The 27,683-nt window shown below is 45.2% G+C and overlaps 1 protein-coding gene across 1 annotated transcript in view; it reads left to right on the top strand.

Moving 5' to 3' along the window:
- The window catches only part of MBD2 (methyl-CpG binding domain protein 2), an 86,496-nt gene that overhangs the window by 20,046 nt on the left and 38,767 nt on the right, over positions 1–27,683 (top strand). Inside the window, 1 exon segment of the mRNA XM_029059860.1 lies at positions 21,287–21,446. Within this exon segment, the coding sequence (XP_028915693.1) occupies positions 21,287–21,446 (160 nt within the window).

Genomic DNA, 27,683 nt, shown 5'->3' with positions numbered 1-27,683 from the left:
GACGAGGCTAGGGGTGAGGGGCCCGGACTGATGATGATGATGATGATGATGATGCTACAGGGGAGGGTCCAGGTCTGATGATGCCACGGGGTGAGGCTCTAGAATCAGTGATGCTATGGGGCAGGGTCCGGGTCTGATGGGGCTAGGGGTGAGGGGCCCAGACTGATGATGATGATGCTATGGGCAAGGGTCCAGGTCTGATGATGCCACAGGGTGAAGGTAGGGAACTGATGATGGTACAGGTGAGGGTCTAGGCCTGATGGGGCTGGGGCGAGGGGCCCGGACTGATGACGATACCAAGGGGGAGGGTCTAGGTCTGATGGGGTGAGGGACCCGGACTGATGATGGTAAGGGCGAGGGTCTAGGTCTGATGGGGCTAAGGGTGAGAGGCCCAGACTGATGATGATGCTACGGGAGAGGGTCTAGGCTTGATGATACTATGGGTGAGGGTCTAGGTCTGATGGGGCTAGGGGTGAAGGGTCCGGACTGATGGTGCCAAGGGGGAAGGTCTAGCCCTGATGGTCCTAAGGGCGAGGAGCCCAGACTGGTGATGCTAAGGAGGGTGAGTGTCTAGGCCTGATGATGCTAAGGGGCAGGTGTTCTAGGACTGATGGTGTTAGGGGCGAGGGCCCGGGACTGATGATGCCAGGGGTGAGGGTCCCGAACCCATGGGGCTAAGAGCGAGGGCCTAGGCCCGATGGTGCTAAGGGCGTCTAGGCCTGATGATGCGAGGGGCGAGGGTCTAGGGATGGTGGTGCTAAGGGTGAGGGTCCCAAGATGATGATGCGAGGGGCGAGGGCCCGGGACTGACGGGTGGGAAGATTGGGAATCCAGGACCGAGGTAGCGAGGAGGAAAGAGTGGCGGGAAAGCTTTGGAATTTGAAGAAGGCTAGTGGAGAGAGTGGTTGGTGAAGAAGAGCAGAGTTGAGGCGCTGGGGAGGGGCTGAGGGAGCAGGGGGGTGAAGGTAGGGCGGGAAACATCACAGGGCTGGGAATCAGGTTTGGGGAGGAAACGATGTTGGAAGACGTTCGCCGGGGGGGTGAGTCCGGGAGAGGGTTAAAAAGGTGACATTCATCAGAATTGTAAGACCAGGTCACTGTTGTGGCCCTCCTCCCAAAGTGCACTAGATTCATCTCAAAAGTGTTAATCATACACACGTGGGAGTAGTGGGTAGATAGGGTAACACGGTTTTAGTTTTACTTTTATCAGATCGGCAATTGAAAATGCCTTTTCCCGAGGAGAGTTGTTGCTTCGATATGGAAGGGCAGGATTTATTTTTTTTTTTCTCCGCTCTCAAAAAAATATAAAGACAGCTATGTGTTAGTGGTCTTAGACAAAAAAAAAAAAAAAAAAAAAGATATCCTGAACGAGTACACTGGGGAAATCTTTCTGCGTCATCTCATTCCATAACCATTGCTTTCAGCTAGTGTGAAGGTGTTTTTTTTTTCCCTCATCAATCAAAGGATGACTTCACGATTCTAAACCCTTCCAGACAGATGGGTCATTATCCTGTTATTTCAGCAAAGATTTCGCAACGCTCCCTCTCAGGAAGTTTTGCAGAGTTAACCTAATCTTTTTTCCATTTCATCACCATCACCACCATCAGCAGCATTTATTGAGCGTTTTACAGAGCGCCGAGCCGTCTACTAGGTGCAATGGAATGTGCACCAGACCGGAAAAAGGCCTGGCCTCCCCTTAGCTCAAGTCAATTTTTGTGTATTGTCCCCGGTGGAGGTGGAAGAGAGCTGGACAGCCGCTTTTCTCTAACCAAGTCATCCGTAAAGTTGAATACTGTTGCATCATTCCGTACCTGCCTCATCAGTCCTTCAAGCAATCGTATTTAGTGAGCGCCTACTCTGTGCAGAGCACTGTGAGTACACTGCCAGTACAGTGCAGCAGAATGAGCACAAGTGTTCCCCACCCATAATGCGTTTACACCAAACTCTCCCCGCTCCTGTGACCCGCCTTCTCTGGTCTTGTATTCTAGTCCTTACACTTTCTGTCGGTTGCTCCGGTGAGACCAGCCAGGCTATCTATTGGTCAGTCTATTGAGTAGTTTAGGGGGTGTCAAGGAAAGAGAAGACAGATAGCCTGGTTCTCTCCCTTTGAGGAGTACCTCTTTTTCTCGTCCGGCTCTGACAGGTTAGCATGCACCCCTACATCCTAGGGCCCGGTTACCGTGGGGAGAAGCCCAGAGTATGTTCGGGACAGACTGAAAAAAGTTTGTCTCCCTAAGGATGTGGTTGCTGATTTTAATCTGCCGACTGCTGGTGGTGGCGGTGGCGTAGCGTATGCACATAGGAAGACTCCTATTTTCAGAGTCGTTTTCTAGTCAATAATTAGTTGTTCTCCGCTCCCCCAGAGAGAGGAGGAAACTTGTCCTCTCTCCCTGAGTTAAAGGAGAAGGGCAGATGGAATTTAAAGTAACTCTGTGGTCCGCCGGGAGTTCACTGGGCGACGTGGCCTGTACCCGATAGGGTGTCTTTAGAAGTACAGGGTAGAGCGGGGCTCTCTGCAAATTAATTATGCAAAGAAAGTGCATTTGCAGAGATTTTTGCATGTTCCCCGGTGAATATCGGTGCCCTTGGAGACGATTCTAAAAGCTCACCAAACCGGAATTAAGGAAATCATCAACCCTTATTCTGTTCCAGTCAATTACTCTAGTCGTTGGACGGGTAAAACTCTTCCAGCCAAACAGTTCATTCACCGCCTTAGGTGCTGCTCACTGTCACATTCGGGTCACCTAGGCTTCCCGGACATCCGCTCATTGAGCCCGGACCGCTTAATGGTTTGGGCCACTAACCATCACCTCAGCAGATCACCTCTATGCAGTTATTATTATAATTTTTTTAAGCAAGGCTGTGGTCACTGTCTCTGTCCGATTTTGAACTCCTCGAGGACCAGGCAGTAGCACGTTCCCGGCAAAGCATCCTAGACGTTAGATTTTATTCCTTTTGGCAGGTGCCCAGAGATGTCGTTTGTTTGCTTTGAGGATGACGTAGTCATTCAAACTGTCTTTGGGTTAGTGTGGCGCCTTCTCTCAGGACTGGAGCTGGAAGGGTTCTGTCAGTTGTTTTGTGAGATTTGGGTTGGACCCCTTTTCGACTTTTATCGAGTTCAGTTTATAGGTTGGGTTTTTTTTTTGGAGTGCTGCCAATTGGGAATCTTAAGGTTTTTTTTTGTCATTTCTAATTAACCCGTGTTTTTTTTAAAAAAAATTGATCCCAGAGAAGATAGAAGACTGCTATTCTCCACCCGTACCTACCCCTCATTTTCATTTTCAGGCCAAGCCAATTTAATCGTTACCGTTTTTTCAAATATCTCATTTTCATATTTCCTCAGCCCCGTTCCGTTTTGTTGACGGGGGAAGATTTGCATCACAGGGTGGTGGTGTGTGTTCTTGTGAGAAAGTGACAAGGGAAGCTTTAGTTGGCCCTCTTAGGAGCTGAATTCGAGAACCCACACACTAGGTCTTCGGTAGACAATCTGGAGATGCCATTACATTCTCAGGAGATCACCTTCTATATATAAAAAAAAAAAAAAAAAGGCCCCAGAGTCACACAGTGTCTACAGGTCGCTACTCTGATGCATATGGCAACAATACATTCCAATAGCCTGTGTGACTTTCCTTCTCAGAAGAAGGGGGATTAAAAAAAAAATTATTTGGTCTACAGGGCTGCAAAAACGGACTACATAATTCCTTGGCCAGTGTGAGATCACTCTGAGCATGGGGGGGTCATTGGACAGAGGAAGAGAATTTCTTATTCAGAAGACTTTGACGGGGTGGGGTGGGACAGGCTCGCACCTGCCCTCTTACCTCCTCTTTAAAACAACCCAGGAATTCTGCTAAAGGATTTGAAAATTGGATCCAAGGAAGAGGATTGAGAGTCAACAGGCTGACTGGGCACCTGCGGTTAAGACCAATTTACGAATTAGGTAGTCCAAAAGGAGGTTTTTTTTTAAAACGGTGTCGAGAGGAGTGTGTCTGACAATATTAATTGAACAGACCCGTCAGTTGGAAACAAAAGCCAATCGATTTGGGGGGTACAATTTGCTGTGCCCCGTAAAACCTGTGTCAGGCTTTGGGTCGAAGAAGTGAAATTAACTTGATTCAGAGTCCTCGGTTGCTAGTTAATTAATAAAATTCCTGTGGATTACTGATAATTTATGGCAGTTCATGTGGTCTCTCTTTCTCCCCGCCCTCCTCCCCTCTCTCCCCCCACCCCCGCACCAAGGGTGGAGTTGAGAGATGTAGTTGTGAAAGAAGATATTGGTTTCCATTTGCTTGAACCTCTCAAACTGGCGCTCTTCTAACCTTTTGCAGCCTATTTTCTGGAAGGTGATGGGTTGGGTTGGAATTGAACGTAAAACATTATTTATGTTTCTAAACATGTTTTATAGAATGGGTATTTGAGCATATAGTTTTGAGCGTCTGCTACAAAGCAGAGCTCTGTCCACTGGCCCACACCAGGGCCGGTGTTTTGTTGTTTTTTCTTTTGTAGGGCTTCCTTGAGACCATCAGAGTACTATGAATAATATTAATAACATTTGTTCACTGGAGTAGATACAAGATGATCAGGTCCCACATGGGGCTCATAGCCTAGCTAGAAGGGAGCACAGGTTTTGAATCCCCGTTTTGCAGGTGAGGGAACCGAGGCACAAAGTAGTATTGTGCGACTCGCCCCAGGTCACGCAGCAGGCAAGGGGCAGAGTTGGAATCAGAACCCTGGTCCTGCGACTCCTAAGGCCCGTACTCTTTCCCGCTAGGCCACACTGCTTCCTTTCGTCTTCCTGCTTTTTCAGCCATATAGATTGACTCGATAGAGTTTACTCTTTTCTGGAAGCTTAGTTCATTAAAGACTAAATCCAGCATAGGAAGTGTCCTTTTCCTAAAGACTGTGGGAACTAAAAAAAGCTGCTCCTAGCACAGATGTTGACTAGTGGCAACCCACGATGGATACAGCAAAGCAACGTGGCTCAGTGGAAAGAGCCCGGGCTTGGGAGTCCTAGGTCATGGGTTCGAATCCCGGCCCCTGCCCCTTGTCAGCTGTGTCACTGTGGGCGAGTCACTTCACTTCTCTGTGCCTCAGCTACCTCATCTGTAAAATGGGGATGAAGACTGTGAGCCCTACATGGGACAACCTGATTACCTTGTATAATAATAATATTAATGTTGGTATTTGTTTAGCGCTTACTATGTGCAGAGCACTGTTCTAAGCGCTGGGGTATACAGGGTAATCAGGTTGTCCCACATGGGACTCACAGTCTTAATCCCCATTTTACAGACGAGGTAACTGAGACACAGAGAAGTCAAGTGACTTGCCCACAGTCACACAGCTGAAAAGTGGCAGAGCTGGGATTTGAACCCATGACCTCTGACTCCCAAGCCCAGGCTCTTTCCACTGAGCCACGCTGCTTCTCTCAGCGCTGTATCTGCTGTATCTACCCCAGCGCTTAGTACAGGGCTCTGCACATAGTAAGCGGCTGGGCCTCCTCCAAGAGGCCTTCCCAGACTGAGCTCCTCTTCCCCCTCTACTCCCTCTGCCATCCCCCCTTTACCTCTCCGCAGCTAAAGCCTCATTTTCCCCTTTTCCCTCTGCTCCTCCACCTCTCCCTTCCCATCCCCACAGCACTGTACTCGTCCGCTCAACTGTATATATTTTCGTTACCCTATTTATTTTGTTAATGAATTGTACATCGCCTCGATTCTATTTAGTTGCCATCGGTTTTTACGAGATGTTCTTCCCCTTGACGCTGTTTAGTGCCATTGTTCTCGTCTGTCCGTCTCCCCCGATTAGACCGTAAGCCCGTCAAACGGCAGGGACTGTCTCTATCTGTTGCCGACTTGTTCATCCCAAGCGCTTAGTACAGTGCTCTGCACATAGTAAGCGCTCAATAAATACTATCGAATGAATGAATGAATGAACAAATATCAACATTGTTATTATTATTATTATGCCCACCTCATCTAGCTGCAGGCTGGGGACAGGCTAGCCTGGAGCAGGTGGCATCAGCAGATCAGGAGAAGCAGCGTGGCTCAGTGGAAAGAGTCGGGGCTTGGGAGGCAGAGGTCTTGGGTTCTAATCCCGGCTCTGCCCCTTGTCAGATGGGTGACTTTGGGCAAGTCACTTAACCCTTCTGGGCCTCAGTTCCCTCATCTGCAAAATGGGGATGAAGACTCTGAGCCTTACGTGGGACAACCTGATTACCCTGTATCTACCCCAGCGCTTAGAACAGTGCTCTGCACATAGTAAGCGCTTAACAAATACCAACATTGTTATCATTATTATTATTATGCCTCGCCTAGCAGCAGGCTGGGGACAGGCTAGCCTGGAGCAGGTGGCATCAGCAGATCAGGAGAAGCAGCGTGGCTCAGTGGAAAGGGGCCGGGCTTGGGAGGCAGAGATCAAGGGTTCTAATCCCGGCTCCGCCGCTTGTCAGCTGGGTGACTTTAGGCAAGTCATTTAACCTTTCTAGGCCTCAGTTCCCTCATCTGTAAAATGGGGATTTAAGACTGTGAGCCCCACGTGGGACAGCCTGATCACCTTGTATCTCCCCCAGCGCTTAGAACGGTGCTTTGCACATAGTAAAGCGCTTAACAAGTACCCCCATTAGTATTATTAAAGCCAGGAGAGATCCAGGCCTCGGGAGAAGCTGGCAGAAGGGACAGGCTACTCACCAATCAAGGTTCCTTTCTAGTTCCCTGGGCCCCTCTTGGTCCGTCCCACCTAGGTTCGCTCTTTTCAGCGCCCGTGCTCCGTTTGGCTCATTTTGGAAAGATGCTCAGCAGGCATCCAGAGAAAACCGTCGTTTGTTAGCGGGTGCAAGAGGAGAAATCCCACTAATTCTGAAATTGCCTGGCACAATACCCTCTTTTTGAGGGAGACTCGGCTTTTCAGGTAGGATTTCATTGTAGAGAGGGGGATGACAGAAATTTATTTTTCAATCTCACTTGCAAAACTGGATCCTGCAAAAGAAGCACTGTGGCCTAAGGGGAAAGAGCCCAGGCCCTGGGAGTCAGAGGACCTGGTTGTAAATCTGGCACCGCCATTTTTCTGTGTGATCTTGGGCAAGTCACTTAACTTCTCTTTGTCTTAGCTGCCTCATCTGTAAAATGGGGAATAAATACCTGTTCTCCCTCCTACTTAGGCTGTGGTTCAAGGACTGTTTCCAACCTCATTACCTCACTAGTCTGCCCCAGCGCTCAAAACAGTGCTGGGACCATAGTAAGCGCTTGAACAAACACCATTTTATATCTATCTATCTATCTATATATATATATGCATATATATATAAACAAACCCACACAGCAACTACCTCCGTTGAAGTAATTACAGATTTTAAAATGAAGAGCTTCACATCTGACTTTGAAAAAGTGGATCAGATAGAAATATGCAGCCCAGAGTTCTGCTTTTGAAACGTGTTTTTAAAAATTGCATCATACAATGTTCTGCCATTGGTTTACTGTTTTGAGAATATAGGAAGTGCTGACTTGAAAAGGAGATGAAGCATTAAGTAAATTACTTGACGAGATTGTGGAAACCTAGAGCCACAGTTGTAACTAAGTGTGTTGCCTGGAAGCCGTTAGAGACCTGCTTGATGAATCAGAAATAAACTGCTGCAAACAAATACGGCCAACTCCGTTTTACAGTTGGTGGCTAATCAATGTCCTTTTCATCTCCTCACTTGGTCTTTAAGTACTTTTACTGCTCATTAGCACATATATCAGATGCCATACAGAGGGTAAACAATCATTATTGCTTGTTATCTCAGATACAAGTGTGGTTTAGGGAGGAGGTTGAAACTCCTGGCCAAAAGGAGATTGGGGAATTGTAGGAGAAATTTCAGTCATCTCTTTTTTTTTTCCTCTTAGGGTAACTCCTTAATATGGATAATTAACATAAAGAAATTTTTCATTAGGTAGAAAGTCTGTCGGAAAATTGCAACACACACACACACATACACACGCACCCTCTTTCCGTTTATTTTGTATCCCAGTAGCAGACGTTAATTCTATTTTGGGCCTCAAAATGTTAGAAAAATACTTAGTCACTTTGGACCTATCATTTAAGATAATTGTGTCCATAGTACCCACGATGGCCCTGTTCAGAATCATTTCAATGTGTAGAATCAAAGAGTTTTAGTTAGTACCACAGACATTACTCCAGGATCATCTGGCAAGGCCCAGCTGTGAAACAGTATTTAATCCCAAGTATTTTCACCTTAGTGGTAACTGAAAACTTCATTTCTAAGTTTAGCCACGGAACTTCTGAGTCGGTCTTTCAGAATTTCGTAATCTCCAATGTTAATGCCTAAATTCCCCTGTTAGTAAACAGTTGTTCATCTTTAGAGGACCCTTCCGAGAAATCCATCCTGAAGACCAGCTTTATCCGAAGAGCACTGGCCTGCAACGATGGTCTTTTTCTCTTGGCAGGGATTTCACAGTGTGAAATTCATAGAGTTGTCCTCTCCCAAGTGCCCAGTCCAGTGCTGTGCACATTCATTAATTCGTTCAATCGTATTTATTGAGCGCTTACTGTATGCAGAGCACTGAACCAAGCGCTTAGAGTGTACAATTCAGCAACAGATGGAGACAGTCCCTGCCCAGCAGTTGAAAAGGGGGAGACAGACAACAAAACAAAACAAGTAGTCAGGCATCAATACCATCAAAATAGATAAATGGAATCATAGATATCTACACATCAGTAATAAAATAGAGTAATAAATAACATATACAAATATGCACAAGTGCTGTGGGGAGAGGAAGGGGGTAGAGCAGAGGGAGGGAGTAGGGGCGATGGGGAAGGGAGGAAGGGTGGAGGGAAAGGGAGGACTCAGGAGGGCTTTGAAGAGGGGAATAGAGTTTGGCGGATGTGAAGAGGGAGGGCATTCCAGGCCAGAGAGGCAGGATGTGGGCCAGGGGTCGACGGCGAGACAGGCGAGAAGGAGGCCCAGTGAGGAGGTGAGCGGCGGCAGAGGAGCGGAGTGTGTGGGCTGGCTGGAGAAGGAGAGAAGGGAGGAGGTAGGAGGGGGCCAGGTGATGGAGAGTTTTGAAGCCAAGAGTGAGGAGTGTTTGTTTCGTGCGAAGGTTGATAGGCAACCACTGGAGGTTTTTGAGGAGGGGAGTGACATGCCCAGATCCTTTCTATAAAAAGATAATCTGGGCAGCGGAGTGAAGTATAGACTGAAGTGGGGAGAGGCAAGGAGGATGGAAGATCAGAGAGGACTCAGCACTCAGTAAATTCCATTGGTTGATTCATGGGGAATGCTGCTAGTTGGTCTATTCTAGTCTGCCATTTGGTTGGTATGGTGGGAGAACACAGCCACGGAAGGGAAGCCCAATGAGCGTGGCATTCTCCCTCCCTCCTGCCTGCTAACATCACCGTAGCGGTAAACTCCATTCCCTGTAGGAGTGGAAGTGCATTCAAGAGCCTCAGGTTAGGGAGGTGGGGATAATAATAATAATTATTATGGTATTTGTTAAGTGCTCACTATGCGTCGGGCACTGAACTGAGTACTGGGGAGGATACAAGCTAATCAGGTTGGACACGGTCCCTGTCCCACGCGGGGCACACAGCCTCAATCCCAAGTTTACAGATGAGGTAACTGAGGCCCAGAAAAGTGAAGTGACTTGCCCAGAGTCACAGAGCAGATGAGTGGCGGAGCCGGAATTAGAACCCACGACCTTCTGACTCCCAGGCCCGTGCTCTGTCCACGATGCCATGCTGCTTCCTGCGATAACTGGACCTACCCCGGGGGGAACTGAATACCTACCTGCCTGGAGCACAGGGCCGTGATGGGTTCCTTTTCTCTTTAGACAAACTTGTGAGGATCGCTGGGGAGGGGTAGGACCCGGAGAACTCTAGGTAGAGAGCCCTGGGACCCTGGGGGAGGAGATGGGTTTAACAAACGTGAGGGAAAGGACAGGGAAAGGCACAGAGGAAGAAGAATGAGAGGGTGGAGAAGCCATAAGGCAGTGAGGAGAAGAGAAGAGCAACTCAGAGAGGAACAAAGCTGATGGGGAGAGAGAGAAGAATTGAGTAGAGGACAAGAATAGAAAGTCAAAATTAAGTGAGGAAGGGCACCAAGCAAGGACCAGAATCACCGAGGAAAGAGTAGGTGAATAGTGAATACAGGCAGGTGAGAGAGCTAGGTAAATGGAAAGAGGAGAGTCAGGCCGATCAACTGAGGAGTTGTCATAGAGGGAAAGAGGAGGAAGGGAGACTGGAAAGGTGGAATCAGTGGTATTTATTGAGGGCTTATTATGTGCAGAACACTGTTCTAAGTGCTTGGAAGAGTACAGTACAACAGAATCAGCAGACACTCCCGCTGCCCATAGTGAAATTCTTTTACATCTGTAGCTGTTTTTCATATTCTAGTGTTTCTGCTGCTGGTGCTCATTTTGGCCATCTCTCTTTCTCTCTGGCTGTTTATTTCCCCAGCCTCCACATTTTCCCCTGCTTAGCCCAGGGAAGCGGGGCGGGGTGGGCGTTGGAGAGGGCTAAGGGGAATCATGGTTCCTCAGCACTGCCTTTTGAAGTCGTATGTGCTTTCACACTGAGTTTGTCAGTGAGTTCTCACCAGGTAGGGAAGTGTGGGATTTGGTCCTGGGTCTGGCAACAAAAAGGAAGAGGAAGCTCTTTGGATTCAGATCCAAGAGCGGGTAGCAGGAGGGCCAGGAACCAAGGTAAGTCAGTGCTTACTGGTATGTTCTTCCACTGGCTTTGCCCAGGAAAACGAGGGGGCTTCTAAGAAAGTCTTCTGCCCGAGACTTCTGGCTCACCTAAAGAAGCGTCTGAGCACCATGTGTTTTAATTTTATTTAGCTTCTCCCTTTCTCCCACTGTCTGAACCTGGGAACTCCATTACCAATTTCCTTAAAAGTCATTGTATTTTGAAATGGAGCATCCATTGGTTTGAAGAGTGACAATCGTGCAAAGGGAGGGCAGGAGAATAAGCCAGGTCACTTTTTTTTAGCGTGTCTTTCCACTGACCTGATCCAGAAGAGAGGATAAGCTGGGTTCCCCTGGCCCTGACTGCTGTGGTGAGGGCTCTGGGCTTTTTTTTTGTATTTTTAGCCATTTAATTTTTTTTCCTTATCCCATTCCTTCACTCTCTACCAGTGCTAAGGGTGCTGGGGGACTGACGACTTTATTGTTACCCAACAAGAGTGGCATCAATTTTAGCCCCTGGGAGGGCCACATGTGGAGCTATTTCATTGCACTCAGTGTCAGTTGTATATCTTGATGTGGGATGGCTCGTGGATATGGGTGCTAGCCGCACCTTTTTTTCCCTAATGGTCTTTAAGTGCTCACTTTTGTGCCGGCCACTCCACTACGTGCTGAAGCCCACTAATCAATTTGGACATAGTCCATGTCCCATATAGACCCACAGTCTTAATCACCATTCTACAGTTGAGGCACAGAGAAATTAAGCAGTTTGCCTGAGGCCGCACAGTCAAAAAGTGGCAGAACTAGGGTTAGAACCCAGATCCTCTGACTCCCAGGCCCGTGGTCTTTCCACTAGAGTAGGCTGCTGGTTTTTTTTTTTCCTAAATGCCAGTTTCCACAGTCAGACGATAACTGAAAACAGTCCTCCCAAACATCGTCTGTAGTAACGATAACATAATAATAGTGACAATAATGATAGTTGTGATAATGGCTAGGCGCTGAGTATGGTGCTTGCCACACACATAGTAAGTGCTGGTAGAGACAGGATAATCAGGTCGGATGCAGCCCTGTTCCTCATGGGGCTCAGTCCAAGTAGAAGTGAGAACAAGTTATCAAGAATGAATACATGTCTCTGTATTCTTATTGAATTCTGGCACCTTTTCCAAGATGGAAACTTTTATCATGGGCTTTTATCATCAAACAACATTTATTAGTTTCCCACTGGTTGCTCTTGAAACACTGCAGTGTGTGAATACAGGACATTATTTCTTTGCATAGCTTCTTTGAACCTAAGGCCAATATTTAGGATTTTTACCTTAGAGATGAAAATCAGAAAACAGATTTCTTAGTTGTCACGAAGGAACCTCCTTTCCTTTTAAGATAAGAAAGTGGGCATGGCATAGGAATAGATTGTGGGCCTGGGAGTCAGAAGGTCATGGGTTCTAATCCCAGATCTGCCACTTGTCTGCTGTGTGACCTTGGACAAGTCACTTCACTTCTCTGGGCCTCAGTTACCTCATCTGTAAAATGGGGATTGAGACTGTGAGCCCCACATGAGACAGGAACTGTGTCCAATCCGACTGACTTGTGTCCACCCCAGCGCTTAGTACAGTGCCTGGCACATACATAGCACTTCACAAATACCACAATTATTATTACGTGCCAGACACTGTTCTAGGTGCTGGAGTGATGCTCATGCATGCAGGTTGATTAGATTGGGTGCAGTCTCTGTCCTACATGGAGCTCACTGTCTCAGTAGGTGGGAGAGTATAAGTAGGAGAATATCCCACCAGCATTTTAAGCTCTAAATATATCAAACATGAAGCTTCTCTTCTTCCCTCACATTCATTTAATTGCCGAATCCTGCCAATTCTTCCTCTGCGTCATTTCCCGGATCCGACCTTCGTTGCCCCACAAACAGCTACCACCCTGCCCCACGCTCTTGCCGTGAAAGGATCTCAATGTTGTATTATTGTAAATTGTCACCAATCTTGTCGGTTTTACCTTCGCATTCTTGCTAAACTCCTCCTTTCCTCGCCATCCAAATTGCTACTACGCTGACCCAAGAATTTATCCTGGTCTGCCTTGATTACTCTGTCAGGCGCTATGTGCTGGGCACTGTACACTGAGCATTGGGTTGGATACAAGAAAATTGTAATTCATTCATTCATTCAATCGTATTTATTGAGTGCTTATTTGCAGTTTGGCAACAGATAGAGACAATCCCTACCCAACAACAGGCTCACAGTCCAAAAGGGGGAGACAGACAGTAAAACCAAACAAGTAGTCAGGCATCAATACCATCAAAATAGATAAATGGAATCATAGGTATCTACACATCAAATAGAGTAATAAATAATATATACAAATATACACAAGTGCTGTGGGGAGGGAAAGGGGGTAGAGCAGAGGGAGGGAGTACGGGCAATGGGATGGGGAGGAGGGGCAGATGGAAATAATAATAATGGTATTTGTTAAGTGCTTACTGTGTGCCAAGCACTGTTCTAAGCGCCGGGGGGGATACAAGGTGATCAGGTTGTCCCACGTGGAGCTCACAGTCTTAATCCCATTTTACAGATGAGGGAATTGAGGCCCAGAGAAGTTAAGTGACTTGCCCAAAGTCACACAGCTGACCAGCGGCAGAGCTGGGATTAGAACCAATGACCTCTGACGCAGGGCTCAGTCTGGGAAGGCCTCTGGGGCTCACAGTCGTAATCCCCGTTTTGGCAGTTGAGGTCACTGAGGCCCAGAGAAGTGAGTGACTTGCCTAAAGTCACACACAGCCGTCACCTGGCAGAGCAGAGATAAGAACCCACGTCCTTTTAGCTCCCAGGCCTGTACTCTATCCACTAGGTCACGGTGTGCTATCTCATTTGTTTAAAGGGGGTATTGTTTTAAAGCCATTATATCCTTAGGCTTTTCTTACGATGGATCCCTTTTTTAAAGTAAATTTCCTCCAAAAAAGAAAAGCTTTTATCTTTAATTAAGGCTTTCAACTGCCTTGAGTGTGGGTGAGAGTGTGGTGTCTAACTCTCAACTCCCTTGAGGAAGATCCACGTTAGCAGCCCTAGGAAGTCTCTAAAATATTTCCTGTTTAGAAAGCATTATGGATAGCGTGGACAGCAAGTCAAACTTGCTACAGAGCGAAATATATCTAACACTGTCACCTCTCATCCTACTTTGTAAAATCGTCCTGCGTTTAAGCCTTAAATTTTAGGTATGGCTTGGCCCGTTTTGAATAATCGAGTGGGGCGTGAAAGAAGTCAGATGAAAGCAAATCTATGGAAGGCTTAAGCGTTTTTACCCTGAAAGTGTTTTGCAGCGAGCAGGAGTTTGGCCATTGGCCTTTACAGAAGTAAGCCCATTACCCAAGCAAGCTCAGGTAATTGAAAGTTTGGTAACCAACAACAGTTTATGTATTCATTCATTCAATTGTATTTATTAAGTGCTTACTGTTCATTCATTCATTCAATAGTATTTATTGAGCGCTTACTATGTGCAGGGCACTGTACTAAGCGCTTGGGATGAACAAGTAGGCAACAGATAGAGACAGTCCCTGCCGTTTGACGGGCTTATAGTCTAATCGGGGGAGACGGACAGACAAGAACAATGGCAATAAATAGAGTCAAGGGGAAGACTGTACTAAGCGCTTGGGAAAGCACAATACAACAATCAACAGTGACAGTCCCTGCCCAGAACGAGCTCATATGTAGAGGGGGAGAGAGACAGACATCAAGAGAAGCAGCGTGGCTCAGTGGAAAGAGCATGGGCTTTGAAGTCAGAGGTCATGGGTTCGAATCCCGGCTCGGCCACTTGTCAGCTGTGTGACTTTGGGCAAGTCACTTAACTTCTCGGTGCCTCCGTTACCTCATCTGTAAAATGGGGATTAAGACTGTGAGCCCCACGTGGGACAACCTGATTCCCCTGTGTCTACCCCAGTGCTTAGGACAGTGCTCGGCACATAGTAAGCGCTTAACAAATACCAACATTATTATAAATAAAATGACAGATATCTACATAAGTGCCGTGGGGCTGGGAGGGGAGAGAGCACAGAGAGCATGTCAGGGCGACTCAGAAGGAAGTGGGAGATGAGGAAAAGTGGGGTTTAGACTGGGAAGGCCTCTTGGAGGAGGTGTGCCTTCAATAAGGCTTTGAAAAGGCGGGGGAGAATAGTTGTCCGGTGGATTTGAGGAGGGAGGGCCAGGCCAGAGGCAGGGTGTGGGCCAGAGGTCGACCCCGTGAGACTGGCGAGATGGAGGCACAGTGAGAAGAAGGCTAGCACTGGGAGAGAGAAGTATGCGAGCTGGGTTGTAGAAGGAGAGAAGTGAGGTGAGCTAGAAAGGGGCAAGGTGATGGAGAGCTTTAAATCAGTAGTTTAGCGATCCCGTTTTAGTGCATGCCTAATTTGAGTAATCTGTTGAAATAAACTTCCCCATCCAAGCATCACCAGTGATTTGATCTAGTCTTAGTTTGTAAATCAGTTTTCAACAGTTTGTCAAAAGCAGATTACTTGTATTGTGCCTCACAATGCACCACTTTTTTTTCTTTCAAAGAGTTATCATTATCCACTTCCCAGAACAGTATCCTTGCCCCGTTCCCTTGCTCCCAGTGATCTAGATTTTTTTGTGGTGTTGCTTAAAGGAGGAAAAGGCCACTCTAGATATATAATGAATGCACAGTCATGGAAGCTAATAAGTGATATGAGTTTGACAGACCCACCTAGGAATTGTTGCTGTCCATTTATCCTGAAGGTAAATAGGTAGGTATAGGTTACATCGATCCTAAACTCTTGTAAGATAGGTGTGTGTGTGTGTGTGTGTGTGTGTATTCCTCAGGTAGTCGATAGAAACAATTTAGTGTATTTACAGCCTACATTCAGAAATGATGGAAAATATCGACCTCGAATAATTTAGTGTATCTACATCCTACATTCAGAAATGGTGGAAAATATTCTCAGAGCTCCTGAAAGAAGAGAGGGGAAATGGCATGCCCAAGTGACCACTTAGGGTTCCTGCATGGAATCTTCGTACAGTAAACCCTGAGGCAATAGGGTCGTGTCTGATTCTCTAATGCCCACCTTTATTTACCCCAGTACATAGCCTATGCTTGATACATAGTAAAGGCTTAATAAACACCAGTGTTGTTATTCTTTAAAGGCAACTGCAGAGGTAGAAACTTGTTCTGCTGATTGGTGACTTTTCATTTTCAAGAATTTTGCCAATTTAGGTTCAGTGGTTACCACCTTCTTATGTTCGTATCCCAGCTCTGCCACTTGTTTGCTGTGTGACTGTGGACAAGTCACTTCACTTCTCTGTGCCTCAGTTCCCTCATCTTTAAAATGGGGATTAAGACTGTGAGCCTCAGGTGGGACAACCTGATTACCCTCTATCTACCCCAGCGCTTAGAACAGTGTTTTGCACATAGTAAAGCGCTTAACAAACACCAACATTATTATTATTATCTTGATAAAGTTCCTTCTTATGGTATTTAAGTGCTTACTATGTACCAGGCACTGTACTAAGATAAGGTAGATCAGTCAATCCAATGGTATTTATTAATCGCTTACTATGTACAGAGCCCTCTTCTAAGCACTTGGAAGAGTACAATACAACAGAATTGGGGAACAGAAACAAGCTAATAATAATGTTGGTATTTGTTAAGCTCTTACTATGTGCAGAGCACTGTTCTAAGCACTGGGGTAGATACAGGTAATCAGGTTGTCTCACGTGCGGCTCACAGTCTTCATCCCCATTTTACGGATGAGGTAACTGAGGCACAGAGAAGTTAAGTGACTTGCCCACAGTCACACAGGAGACAAGTGGCAGAGCTGGGATTCGAACCCATGACCTAATAATGTAATAATAATGTTGGTATTTGTTGAGAAGCAGCGTGGCTCAGTGGAAAGAGCACGGGCTTTGGAGTCAGGGCTCATGAGTTTGAATCCCAGCTCTGCCACTTGTCGGCTGTGTGACTGTGGGCAAGTCACTTAACTTCTCTGTGCCTCAGTTCCCTCATCTGTAAAATGGGGATGAAGACTGTGAGCCCCACGTGGGACAACCTGATTCCCCTATGTCTACCCCAGCGCTTAGAACAGTGCTTGGCACATACTAAGCGCTTAACAAATACCAACATTATTATTAAGCGCTTACTATGTGCCGAGCACTGTTCTAAGCGCTGGGGAATAGGGGAATATATAGGGGAATCAGGTTGTCCCACGTGGGGCTCACAGTCTTCATCCCCATTTTACAGATGAGGGAACTGAGGCACAGAGAAGTTAAGTGATTTGCCCACAGTCACACAGCCGACAAGTGGCAGAGCTGGGATTCGAACTTATGAGCCCTGACTCCCAAGCCCGTGCTCTTTCCACTGAGCCATGCTGCTGCAGGTTGGACACAGCCCGTGTCCCACATGGGGCTTACAGACTTAATCTCCACTTTACAGCTGAGAAATTAAGTGATTTGCCCAAGGTCACAGAGCAGACAAGTGGTGGAGCCGGGATTAGAACCCAGGTCCTCTGACTCCCAGCCCGTGCTCTATCCACCAGTCCATGCTGCTGCTTCTAGCAGGCCAACTCCTTCTGAGCATCTCTCTTTCTATGCATTCGAACCCTTATCAGGGTCTCAATTTATAAATTCATTCATTCATTTAATAGTGTTTATTGAGTGCTTACTCTGAGCAGAGCACTCTACTAAGCGCTGGAGAAGTACAAATCAACAACAGAGACAGTCCCTCCCCACAACGGGCTCACAGTCTAAAAGGGGGAAGCAAGTAAAACAGATGAACTGTGAGCCCGTCAATGGGCAGGGATTGTTTCTATCCGTTGCCGAATTGTACATTCCAAGTGCGTAGTACAGTGCTCTGCACATAGTAAGCGCTCAATAAATACTATTAAATGAATGAATGAATAAATAAATAGAATTATAGATGCAGACACATCATTAAAAGGAACTATAATTGTATTATGTACATAGATATACAAGTGCCATGGGGCGGGGAGGGGGGGTAGAGCAGAGGGAGCAAGTCGGGGCAATGGGGAGGGGCGGGGGAGCAGAAGAAAAGGGAGTTTAATCTGGGAAGGCCTCCTGGAGGAGGTGAGCTTTCAATAGGGCTTTGAAGGGGGGAACATGTGCTAGTTTGGCAGATGTGAGGAGGGAGGGCGTTCCAGGCCAGAGGCAGGACGTGGGCCAGGGGTCGACGGCGGGACAGGCGAGAACGAGGCCCAATGAGGAGGTGGGCGGCACCAGAGGAGCAGAGTGTGTGGGCTGGGATGGGGAAGGAGAGAAGGGAAGTGAGATGAGAAGGGGCAAGATGATGGAGAGTTTTGAAGCCCATAGTGAGGAGTTTCTGCTTGATATCCATTCAGCTCTTGAAAATTATGCACAACTACTTAAATTGTAAGCACTCTTTGCCGGTAAAGAGACTATAACTGCCTCTTCAATTGGTTTGCACCTTGCATTGGATGCATTGGATTGTCGAGATATCAAACAACATTGATCCCAGGCTGTATAGACTGTGGGCCGTCTGTAGCTTGCTCTGTGCCTTTACTGAGTCAGATCAGTGTTCTGTTTCTGACAGTGGCAACAGGTTGCATAAAAGCGGAACCGTATAGTAGTTTCTCTCCTGAGTTCACGTCACAAGATTTTCCCTCCCGTAGCCCATTTTGTGTGTGAATGATTCCCATGTTTAGGGCAAATGCTCTGCACACAGGCACTCAGTGAATCAGGGTGATAAAATTTAAATGGGATTGGAGTTTTTGTGCCAGTTTAACTATTGACGATCACTGTAATCACAAAATCCTTCAGATCGCTTCCATTAAAAATCTGCAGCGATACCAAAGTGCACCTAAGATCACCCTTACTCTTGTTTTGCTTCAAAATCAAGATGATCCTGGATTGGAGATGAATCACTTTAATCCGACGCTGTAGAAGGTAAAAATTCAAAGCGTTCTGCTCGGAACCAGTTGAAACTGGATTAAATTGCTTGTCAGACCGGATATGGCCTGCGGGACGTACTCTGCCCACTTCATCTATCATCAGTGGTATTTGAACGCTTACTACGTTCAGAGCAATCTACTAAATGCTACTCTACTAAATGCTTGGGAGAATACAGTACTCTCCCAAGTCCCCTGCCCACACAAGCTGACAGTCTCCCTTCTCTACTAAATAGTCCCTAATAATTTGGAAGAGGTACTGCCGCCCGGCTTCATTCTAGGGAGAAAATTGGATTAAATAAGTGGAAATCTTAAATTTTCCCTTACTAGTCATTTCAACAGATGTCTTCATCACTTCCCCTGATATCTAGACAACACTCTTCACTGATGGTCTCCTTCATTCATTTATTCAGTCGTGTTTATTGAACACTTTCTGTGTGCAGAGCACTGTGCTGCGCACTTGGGAGAGTACAGTACAATAAACGGACTCTCCCAAGTGCTTAATGCATTGTTCTGCTCACAGTAAGTGCTCAATAAATATTACCGATACCGATTGATTGTCCCTCATCATCCCTCCCACTCACCTATCTTCACCAAGCCGAGGTACATGCAGATCCTTTGACGCATTCATTCATATGTGAATATGTACACATGCACTCTGTCACACCTCCCTGGATAAAAAGTCAACTCAAACCCATTGAATTCCACTGAATGGTTCCGGGTCATCAGTTAGGGTGATCCATTCTGTTTTTTGGAGATTTCCAAATGATTCTAAACTCAGGATAGTACACTCTAGGGCTTAATGAATAAACCCCGGGAGGGAACAGTTCAAATTTTCAGGTACTTACACTGTGTCACACAGATTATTGAAAGAGTTCAAGAGTTACTTGGATCATGATTTTATGCTGAATGTTTTTTTAGAGCTAACAAGAAAAAGATTCACCTTTGCATCACGGATACATATAACATTTATTGTATACCATTCACTGTCAATATGGTTTTATTTTAGACGTGTAATAATCTGTAGCCCATGTAAGCCCATTGTAGGCGGGGATTGTCTCTCTTTATTGCTGCATAGTACTTTTCAAGCACTTAGTACCGTGCTCTTTACTCAATAAATGCTCAGTAAATACGATTGAATGAATCTAACTACTTTTGACCTCATGAGAGACTCTCACATCCACCAAATCCATGTCCAATGCACATGGTCATTTCACCTTTGGACCACCCTTTTGGATTTAGCCCCAACTCTCTCTTCCCCCCAAAACGTCCTAAAATCCCCTGCTTAATATTCTTTTCTCCCTTCCTGTGGTCTCTGGGTTCCCCTCATCTGTTCAACTGTTCAACTGCCGGGGATGGTGCTACATTTGTTCAGTGTAGTTGCCCAGGAGCCCTGGCTTTTAATCTACTCTTTGGGCTGCAAGTAGTATCTGGGTCCTGATGAGATCAGAAAGTGCTCGGATTTCAGCCCCCAGGCCTGGAGCTTGTGTATTCCAGTTGTGGTGTGCACAAGCTCAGTGGAGTAAAAGTCCGTGAAGCATTTGGAGGACTTCTCATCCCTGCTTCCCTTTTGTTGTTGTTGATGATGATGATATTAAGCGCTTACTGTGTGTTAAGCACTGGGGTAGATACAAGCTAGTCAGGTTGGACACAGTCCCTGTCCCACATGGGGCTCACAGTCTTAATCCCCATTTTACAGATGAGGTAACGAGGCATAGAGAAGTTAAGTGACTTGCCAAAGGTCTCACAGTAGACAAGTGGCAGAGCTGGGATTAGAACCTAGAAGATGTATCTTTAATAAGGCTTTGAAGATGAAGAGAGTGGTGGTCTAGTGTATATGGGTAGTTGGTCTAGGGTATGTGGGTGTATGAGGGAGGACCTGGGGAAAGTTATCAGTGGTGAGATAGACGAGATAGGGGGCCCATGAGCAAGCTGGCATTGGAAGAGTGAAGTGTGCGGGCTGGGCTGTGGTAGGAGATCAATGAGGTAACGTAGGAGGGGGCAAGCTGATCGAGGGCTTTAAAGCCGATGGTAAGGAGTTTCTGTTTATTGTGGAGCTGAATGGACAAGCACTGGAGATTCTTGAGGAGTGGGGAGAGATGGACTGAAGAGTTTTGAAGTAAAGTGATCTGGGCAGCAGAGTGAAGTATGGACTTGGTGGAGAATCATGAAGTATGGAGGGGGGAGAGACAGAGGCAAAGGGCTGGGATCAGCACGAGCAGCAGTTGGGATGAAGAGGAAAGTATAGATTGGGGCGATGTTGTGAAGGTAGAACCGACAGGATTTGGTGAAAGGATGAATATATGGGTTGTATGAGAGAGTGGAGCCGAGGATATTGCTGAGGTTGTGGGCTTGTCAGAGGGGGAGGATAGTGGCACTGTCTACAGTGATGAGAAGGGCAGGGGGAAGACAAGATTTAGTGGGAAGTTAAGGAGTTCTGTTTTGGATGGATGTTAGTCTGTAAGTGATTTTATTGTTGTTGGTGTTTTATGACTTGAATGAAATCCCCATAAATTAAGAAGACCAGAAGGCAGACTGGGTCTCTATACAATGTAGCCGCGTGAAGTTGGTTTTTTGGGTGGAGGAATACCCAGTCAGGAGGAAGGTTGGAGTAATGAGAAGTCTGTCTAAAAGATTATCCTGTCTCGGTACAATGAAACATGACAAAATGTGTTCTTCTTTCTAGTCCGAGTGGTAAGAAGTTCAGAAGTAAGCCTCAATTGGCAAGGTACCTGGGAAATACTGTTGACCTCAGCAGTTTTGACTTCAGAACTGGAAAGATGATGCCTAGTAAATTACAGAAGAACAAGCAGAGACTAAGAAATGATCCACTCAATCAAAATAAGGTTTGTTAGTGTCTTTGTTTCACATATCTGTATAATCAAAAATCCTTCCTTGTAGGACGTTTCATACTTTATGCCTGGTCCAAGATTATTTTGGGTTCCTATCTTATTACTTCTGCAAGAGCAGGACTTATTACTTGGAGAGCAAGATTTCTGCAGTTACTTTTTTATCTGCTAACCTGGTATATCAATTCTCAAATAATATCCTGCCTGGTTCATGCACATTGGTAGAGTGTGTAGAATTCAGTAGGCACAAAATTGTTCATGATTGTGAATAATATGCCTTATGCAGAGAATAATATAAATTTATCTGATATATAGAATATAACGTTATAAAGCAGCACTGTTTTGTACATTTTAAGGCCTGCAGTGACCAGCGATCTTTAAGAAGTTATTTTGGTTTTGTAAAATTGATGCTCTTGATGCCTGTCCACTTGCTTTGTTTTGTTTTGTTGTCTGTCTCTCCCCTTCTAGACTGTGAGCTCGTTAGGTAGGAATTGTCTCTGTTGCCGAATTGTACTTTCCAAGCGCTTACTACAGTGCTCTGCACACAGAAAGTGCTCAGTAAATACGATTAAATGAATGAATTTCTTAGTTTTCCAAAATATTTTAGCTCAGCAAAATTTACCTCCAGTTATTATTAAAGAACTTGCACAGTCTAGGTAAAGATCACTCTGCATATAGCATTTTACAAAACCATACATTGATGCTTAGTTATTTTTTCACCCTTAGTTTGGATGAAGGATTAGTCTTTGGAGACAATTTTTCAATTACATCTTGAAATACAGAGAGTAGGCAGTGAACTGAAATAAAAGTGGATGATATAAAGAAGTATACCCCATCACATTGCTGAGAATAGGACAACCTATTAAAATTCATTCATCAATCGTATTTATTGAGTGCTTACTGTGTGCAAAGCAATATACTCAGCACTTGGGAGAGTACAATACCACATTGCCCCTAAATATGGTGGAAGATAAGTTTCCTAAGAAATGAAGAGCAGAACTTTTGTTTTCTATGACCACTAGAAGGTCATGGGTTCTAATGCCGGCTCTGCCACTTGTCTGCTATGTGACCTCGGGCAAGTTACTTCACTTATCTGTTACCTCATCTGTAAAATGGGAGTTGAGACTGTGAGCCCCATAATAATAGTAATGTTGGTATTTGTTAAGCGCTTAGTATGTGCAGAGCACTGTTCTAAGCGCTGGGGTAGTTACAGAGTAATCAGGTTGTCCCACGTGGGGCTCACAGTCTTAACCCTCATTTAACAGATGAGTAACTGAGGCACAGAGAAGTTAAGTGAGTTGCCCAGAGTCACACAGCTGACAAGTGGCAGAGCCGGGAATCGAACCCATGTGGGACAGGGAATGGGTCCAACTCGATTTGCTTGTATCCACCCCAGAACTTACTACAGTGCCTGGCACACAGTAAGCAGTCAACAGGTACCATAATCATTCCGTGCTTAGAACGGTGCTTGGCACATAATATAAGCGCTCAACAAATGCCATAATTATTATCATTATCAGACTCCAACTGAAGCAAAAATGAAGTTTCATTGAAGGCGTTCATGGGAACAAGACCACTTTTCTTTCCATTTTTCTGTTGTCTGAAGCCCATTTTGAATGCTTTGCCTGAAAATCTTGAACATATTGGAGTGTTAGGGATTAGCACATAGTTATCCTATAACACATGGGGGTGTGACTCTCATTGTAAGGTTCACTGAGTCCACTGTCAGGTGTGTGTTAGTAAACTGATTTTTACTGTTGCTGTATTGCCCTGAATCAGAATGGGCTGGTGGTGTCAGAATTCGTTCCCTAATTCCCAAATTATGTTCCTGATCCGAACTAAGCACCATATGTGAACACTGCTGTTTTTGTGTTTTAGAAATTCTGGAACTCTAAAGGGATAGATGAAATGGGTTTATTTTTAATGTAATTCTATTTTATTTAATTCACTTATTTTAATTGGATTATTTAAAAAGCACTGGATATGAGGCTTCATAATGGAAATTATTGGAATAAAGCATGTTCATGGGCTATTGCTCAATTTACAAAATGTTACTGAATTATTTTTCCAGAGTAAATGAGCACTTCAGAGAAAATAGACATTGATTCAGCATTTTTTGCATTAGTTTAGCTCCTGAAACAGCAGTAATCTTTAGTTGGGGAATATGCTATTTTAAGATGGCTGCGATTTTATAAATTCAATCCATTGGTTTTATTTTAAATATTTTAATGTAAAAAGTGGTTTGAAGTAATTTGCATGGCAAATGTTTCACTCAGGACCAAAAAAAAGAAAATGCAGCTTAGAGACCCACACTGGTCCTCTGTTAAATACGGGTACTCTCCCCATGACTGCACACCTTTTCACCTGTGGCTGCAAAAAAAACCCCATCTGCTTGCATGTCCTGAAACTGTGTTGCAGGAACCAGTGGGTTGAGCCAGATAAACTGTGGTATTTTAAGTCTCTACTAATAGGGCAGCCACCTATGGACCTGTACCTTTTCCTTCTGCCTCTGCCCAGAAAGCCGCCCTGCTGTCCTCCCCTCGGGCAAGACCAGTGTAGGCCAGGGGCTGAGGCAGGAGGAGCCAGGCCAGGATGCTATTAGGTGGGGCCGGGGGTAGGATGGGAGAAGGGAATGAGAAAAAAAGGGAACAGGAGTGACGGCCTAAGGATGGGTTGTCCCACCCACAGCTTTCCCCGGGCTCCCGGGCGGTGGGTTGTAGCCATCCAGAACATTGCCAACGGACCTTACCCGCACCGACCTGTACGCGCACGCCAATACCAATTACCCAAGTCGACTTGCAGTTCAGGGACCTGCGGGTCAGGTTAGGTAAGTTATAGGCATGCAGGCCTCTAGGTTAGTGTAAGATTTCGGGCTTGTGTATACAGGACTGAGGCTGGTTTTCACACACCCACCTTTCCCGCAGAGAGTTAGTTTGTCACTCAAATTTAGGCTGGACCGATTAGCCTTTTTAAGAAAATGGGACAGAGCAATTCAGAGACAATCTGTGTGCCTGTGAATTTTTACCCTATGCTACTTATCTCCGATTTCATCAGAATATAAATCTTAAGTGAATCTCCCTCCCTCCCACCCTTTAGTAGTGTGTTTCATTTCTCAAAAAACAGTATTCAAGTTATACGAATGATAAGACCAAGTAATCAAGGCTCAACAAATTTTAGCATAGTCATCCAGTTGGGCCCAAACATATACCTAATAGATACCTTCTTCCTTTGTCTGTGTGTCCAATCTGGGACTTTCTCTTGTTTTCTTTATTTTGATGTTTTGTTTCAGTATCTCTGCCTGTTGTTACTGTGTATGTGAGTTTCGTGTGGGTCAGCAGTTAAGGCTTGATACAGTTGCCTTTGATCAGTCCTAGTGGGAAAAAAAAATATTCAACAGCTTATACAGTCATTTCTTTGGTAACTCGTATTTTCATTACCCTATATGGGTATAACATGATTCACAATGTTGGTGCGAATACATTCAGTGAGGGAAGTACCGATTGTGCACATGCTATTACGTGTTTCAGTCAAGGTCTGGTGTTGCTTTATGTTCCAGCCTTGCCCTCAGCCATCCTGAATGGAGTTCTCCAATACTTTTTTGGCAACTTTATAATGTTAATTACAGTAAAATAACAGAGTGGCACAGGTCTAAAGCATTCTCCTACATGACGATATTCAGTCATTCATTCAATTGTATTTACTGAACGCTTTCTGTGTGCAGAGCACTGTATTAAGTGCTTGGAATGTACAATTCAGCAACAGATAGAGACAATCCCTGCCCAACGACGGGCTCAGAGTCTAAAAGGATATAAAACTATAGTATATAGATAGGAAAATGAAAGTCTTGGTGGTTATCTTTGAATTCTGCAGTCATATATACCATTAACATAATATTGACTCAGTAGTTACAATGATGCCCCTTACCCCCCTAACATAGAGAAGACATATCTGTATTTCTGTACAACCCAGGAGGTCATGTCCTAGAAATGTTTTACTGTGTCTAAGTATTTTTAATTGTTACTTCAGAAAATCATTAATATCTATTGAGTGCATTTGTGCAGAGCGCTGTGTTCAGTGTTTGAGAGAGTAGAGGGGATTAGATGATCATTGAATTAGGTGATCCCTACCCTTAAGGAGCAGGGAAGACAGATGCTAAAATAAATTGCAATTCAGAGGAAAAAAAGGGATATGGGCATGAGTTAGGCCCTAAGTAATAGGGTATGTAAGGTGGGTGCGTAGGCCACTCTCAGCCCCCTTCAGCACGTAAATTCGTAGAAGGCACGGAAGTGCTGGGGGTGTGTGGACGTTAATCAGGGAGATAAGATTAATTAATTGTTCACAGAGATAGGAAAGGGAGGAAGTTGCAAACTGGAGGAGGATGTAAATAAGAGGTAGGTGGTGGGAGAGATGAGAATATGGCACAGTAGTTTGAGAGGAATGAAAAGTACAAGATGGGATGTGGTGGAGAAGAGGGTGGATAGGTAGCAAGGAAATTGAGTGCCTAAAAGTCATAAATTTTTGCTTTATACAAAGAGGAGTGGACAATCATTGGAGGTTTTTGCAGTGGGAGAGATGTACAGAATGATAGAAGGATAATGCAAGAAGCAGAGTGAAGTGTAGACTAGAGAGCGGAGGGAGGTTGTATTCTGGGAGACCAGTGAGAAGGCTTTTACTCTACTCAAGCTGGGCCACGGCAAGGATCATGGCAGATTGGATGGTGAGGAAAGGGTGAATCCTGGAAATGTTGTGGAGGATCTGGTAATATATTGAGTAATGGGTGTGAAAGAAAGGGCGAAGCTTGGATAATGCTGAGGTTGCAGGCAGGAGATGGAGAGGATAGTAGTGATGGGAAGATTAGAAGAAGGAGAATTTGGAAGTGAAGATGAGTCAAGTTTTGGACATTTTGAGCATGAGGTATTGGTGGGACAGCCCTGTAGAGATGTCCTGGATGCAGGAGCAGATGTGAGTTTGCCAAGGAGAGAGATTGGGGCCAACAAAGCAAATTGGAATCTCATCTGTGAAGAGGTAGCAGCTGAGGCCATGGTAGCGGATGAGCTTGGGAAGGGAGTGAATGTAAAGTGAGACTAGGAGAAGACAAAAACAGGGCCTTAAGGGGGACAGACATTGTTAGGAGGTGAGAGGCAGAGGGAAAGCTAATGAAAGAGACTGAGCAGGCCAGGGAGGTAAAAGAAGAATTAGGAGAGCACTGTGTGACAGTAAAACCAAAGTTAGAGACTTGAATATTTTTCAGTCTGGTACCTTACTGGGCATAAATTCTATAAGAACAATAATAACAATAATAGTGGTATTTGTTAAGTGCTATGTGCCAAGCACTATATAAAGCGCTTGCTTAATTCACCATCAACATAATAATCAGTATCATCACCACTGACAACTGCTTTTTGAGGATTGCTATTAGCTCGCTGTTATATTAGGTGATTGAGGTTACACTCTTTACCCTCAAGAAGTTTATAGCCTTAGAGGAAAGACAAGAAATAGATACAGGATGAAACAAACACTCAAATGATGTATTACAGCGATGAGAGTTGGGAGGCAGCGAAAGATAGTGCCTGTCGAACCACAGTTAGGAATGGAGCATCATCTAGAACAGAAACCTAATGATAATTGGGGAAGCAGCAAGCCTAGTGGATAGGTGTCAGAGGACCTGGGTTCTAATCCTGCCTCTGCCACTTTGCTGTGTGACCTTGGGGAAGTGACTTAACTTCTCTGCGCCCCCATTATCCATCTGAAAATGGGGATTAAGACTGTGAGGCGTGAGTTGTCTACAGCTTGATTATCTTGTATCTAACCCAGTGCCTGGCACATAGTAAATGCCTAACAAATACCATTCAAAAAATGTTGCCTAAGGAAGGTGGGATTTGATTCTCTGTGTAGCAGGTGCAAATGGGCCACAAAGGACATTACATGTAGGTAATTTGGGGACGATTTGGTCACATGTCTTATTGGCTACCCCCTCAGGCCCTTCTGAAAATCTCACCACCAAAGACCAGAGAATCAAAGAAAAGCAATAAATAGAATATACTGTGCTTATTTAGAAGCAGTATATAGTGGGTATTACTAATCTAAGACCATTCTATCATCATTCATATTTATATAAGTTCAAACACAATATAAAAATTAAGGAGAAATAATTGATTCCTAACTCATAGAGAGTGGCTGGCATTAACCCGCCACTAGTTCTTCCTAGTTCTAGAATTCGACTTTGTAGGCGAG

The sequence above is a fragment of the Ornithorhynchus anatinus genome, chromosome 3, assembly GCF_004115215.2.
Source record: "Ornithorhynchus anatinus isolate Pmale09 chromosome 3, mOrnAna1.pri.v4, whole genome shotgun sequence".
Lineage (NCBI taxonomy): Eukaryota > Metazoa > Chordata > Mammalia > Monotremata > Ornithorhynchidae > Ornithorhynchus > Ornithorhynchus anatinus.
This window is presented reverse-complemented; position numbering and strand designations above follow the sequence as displayed.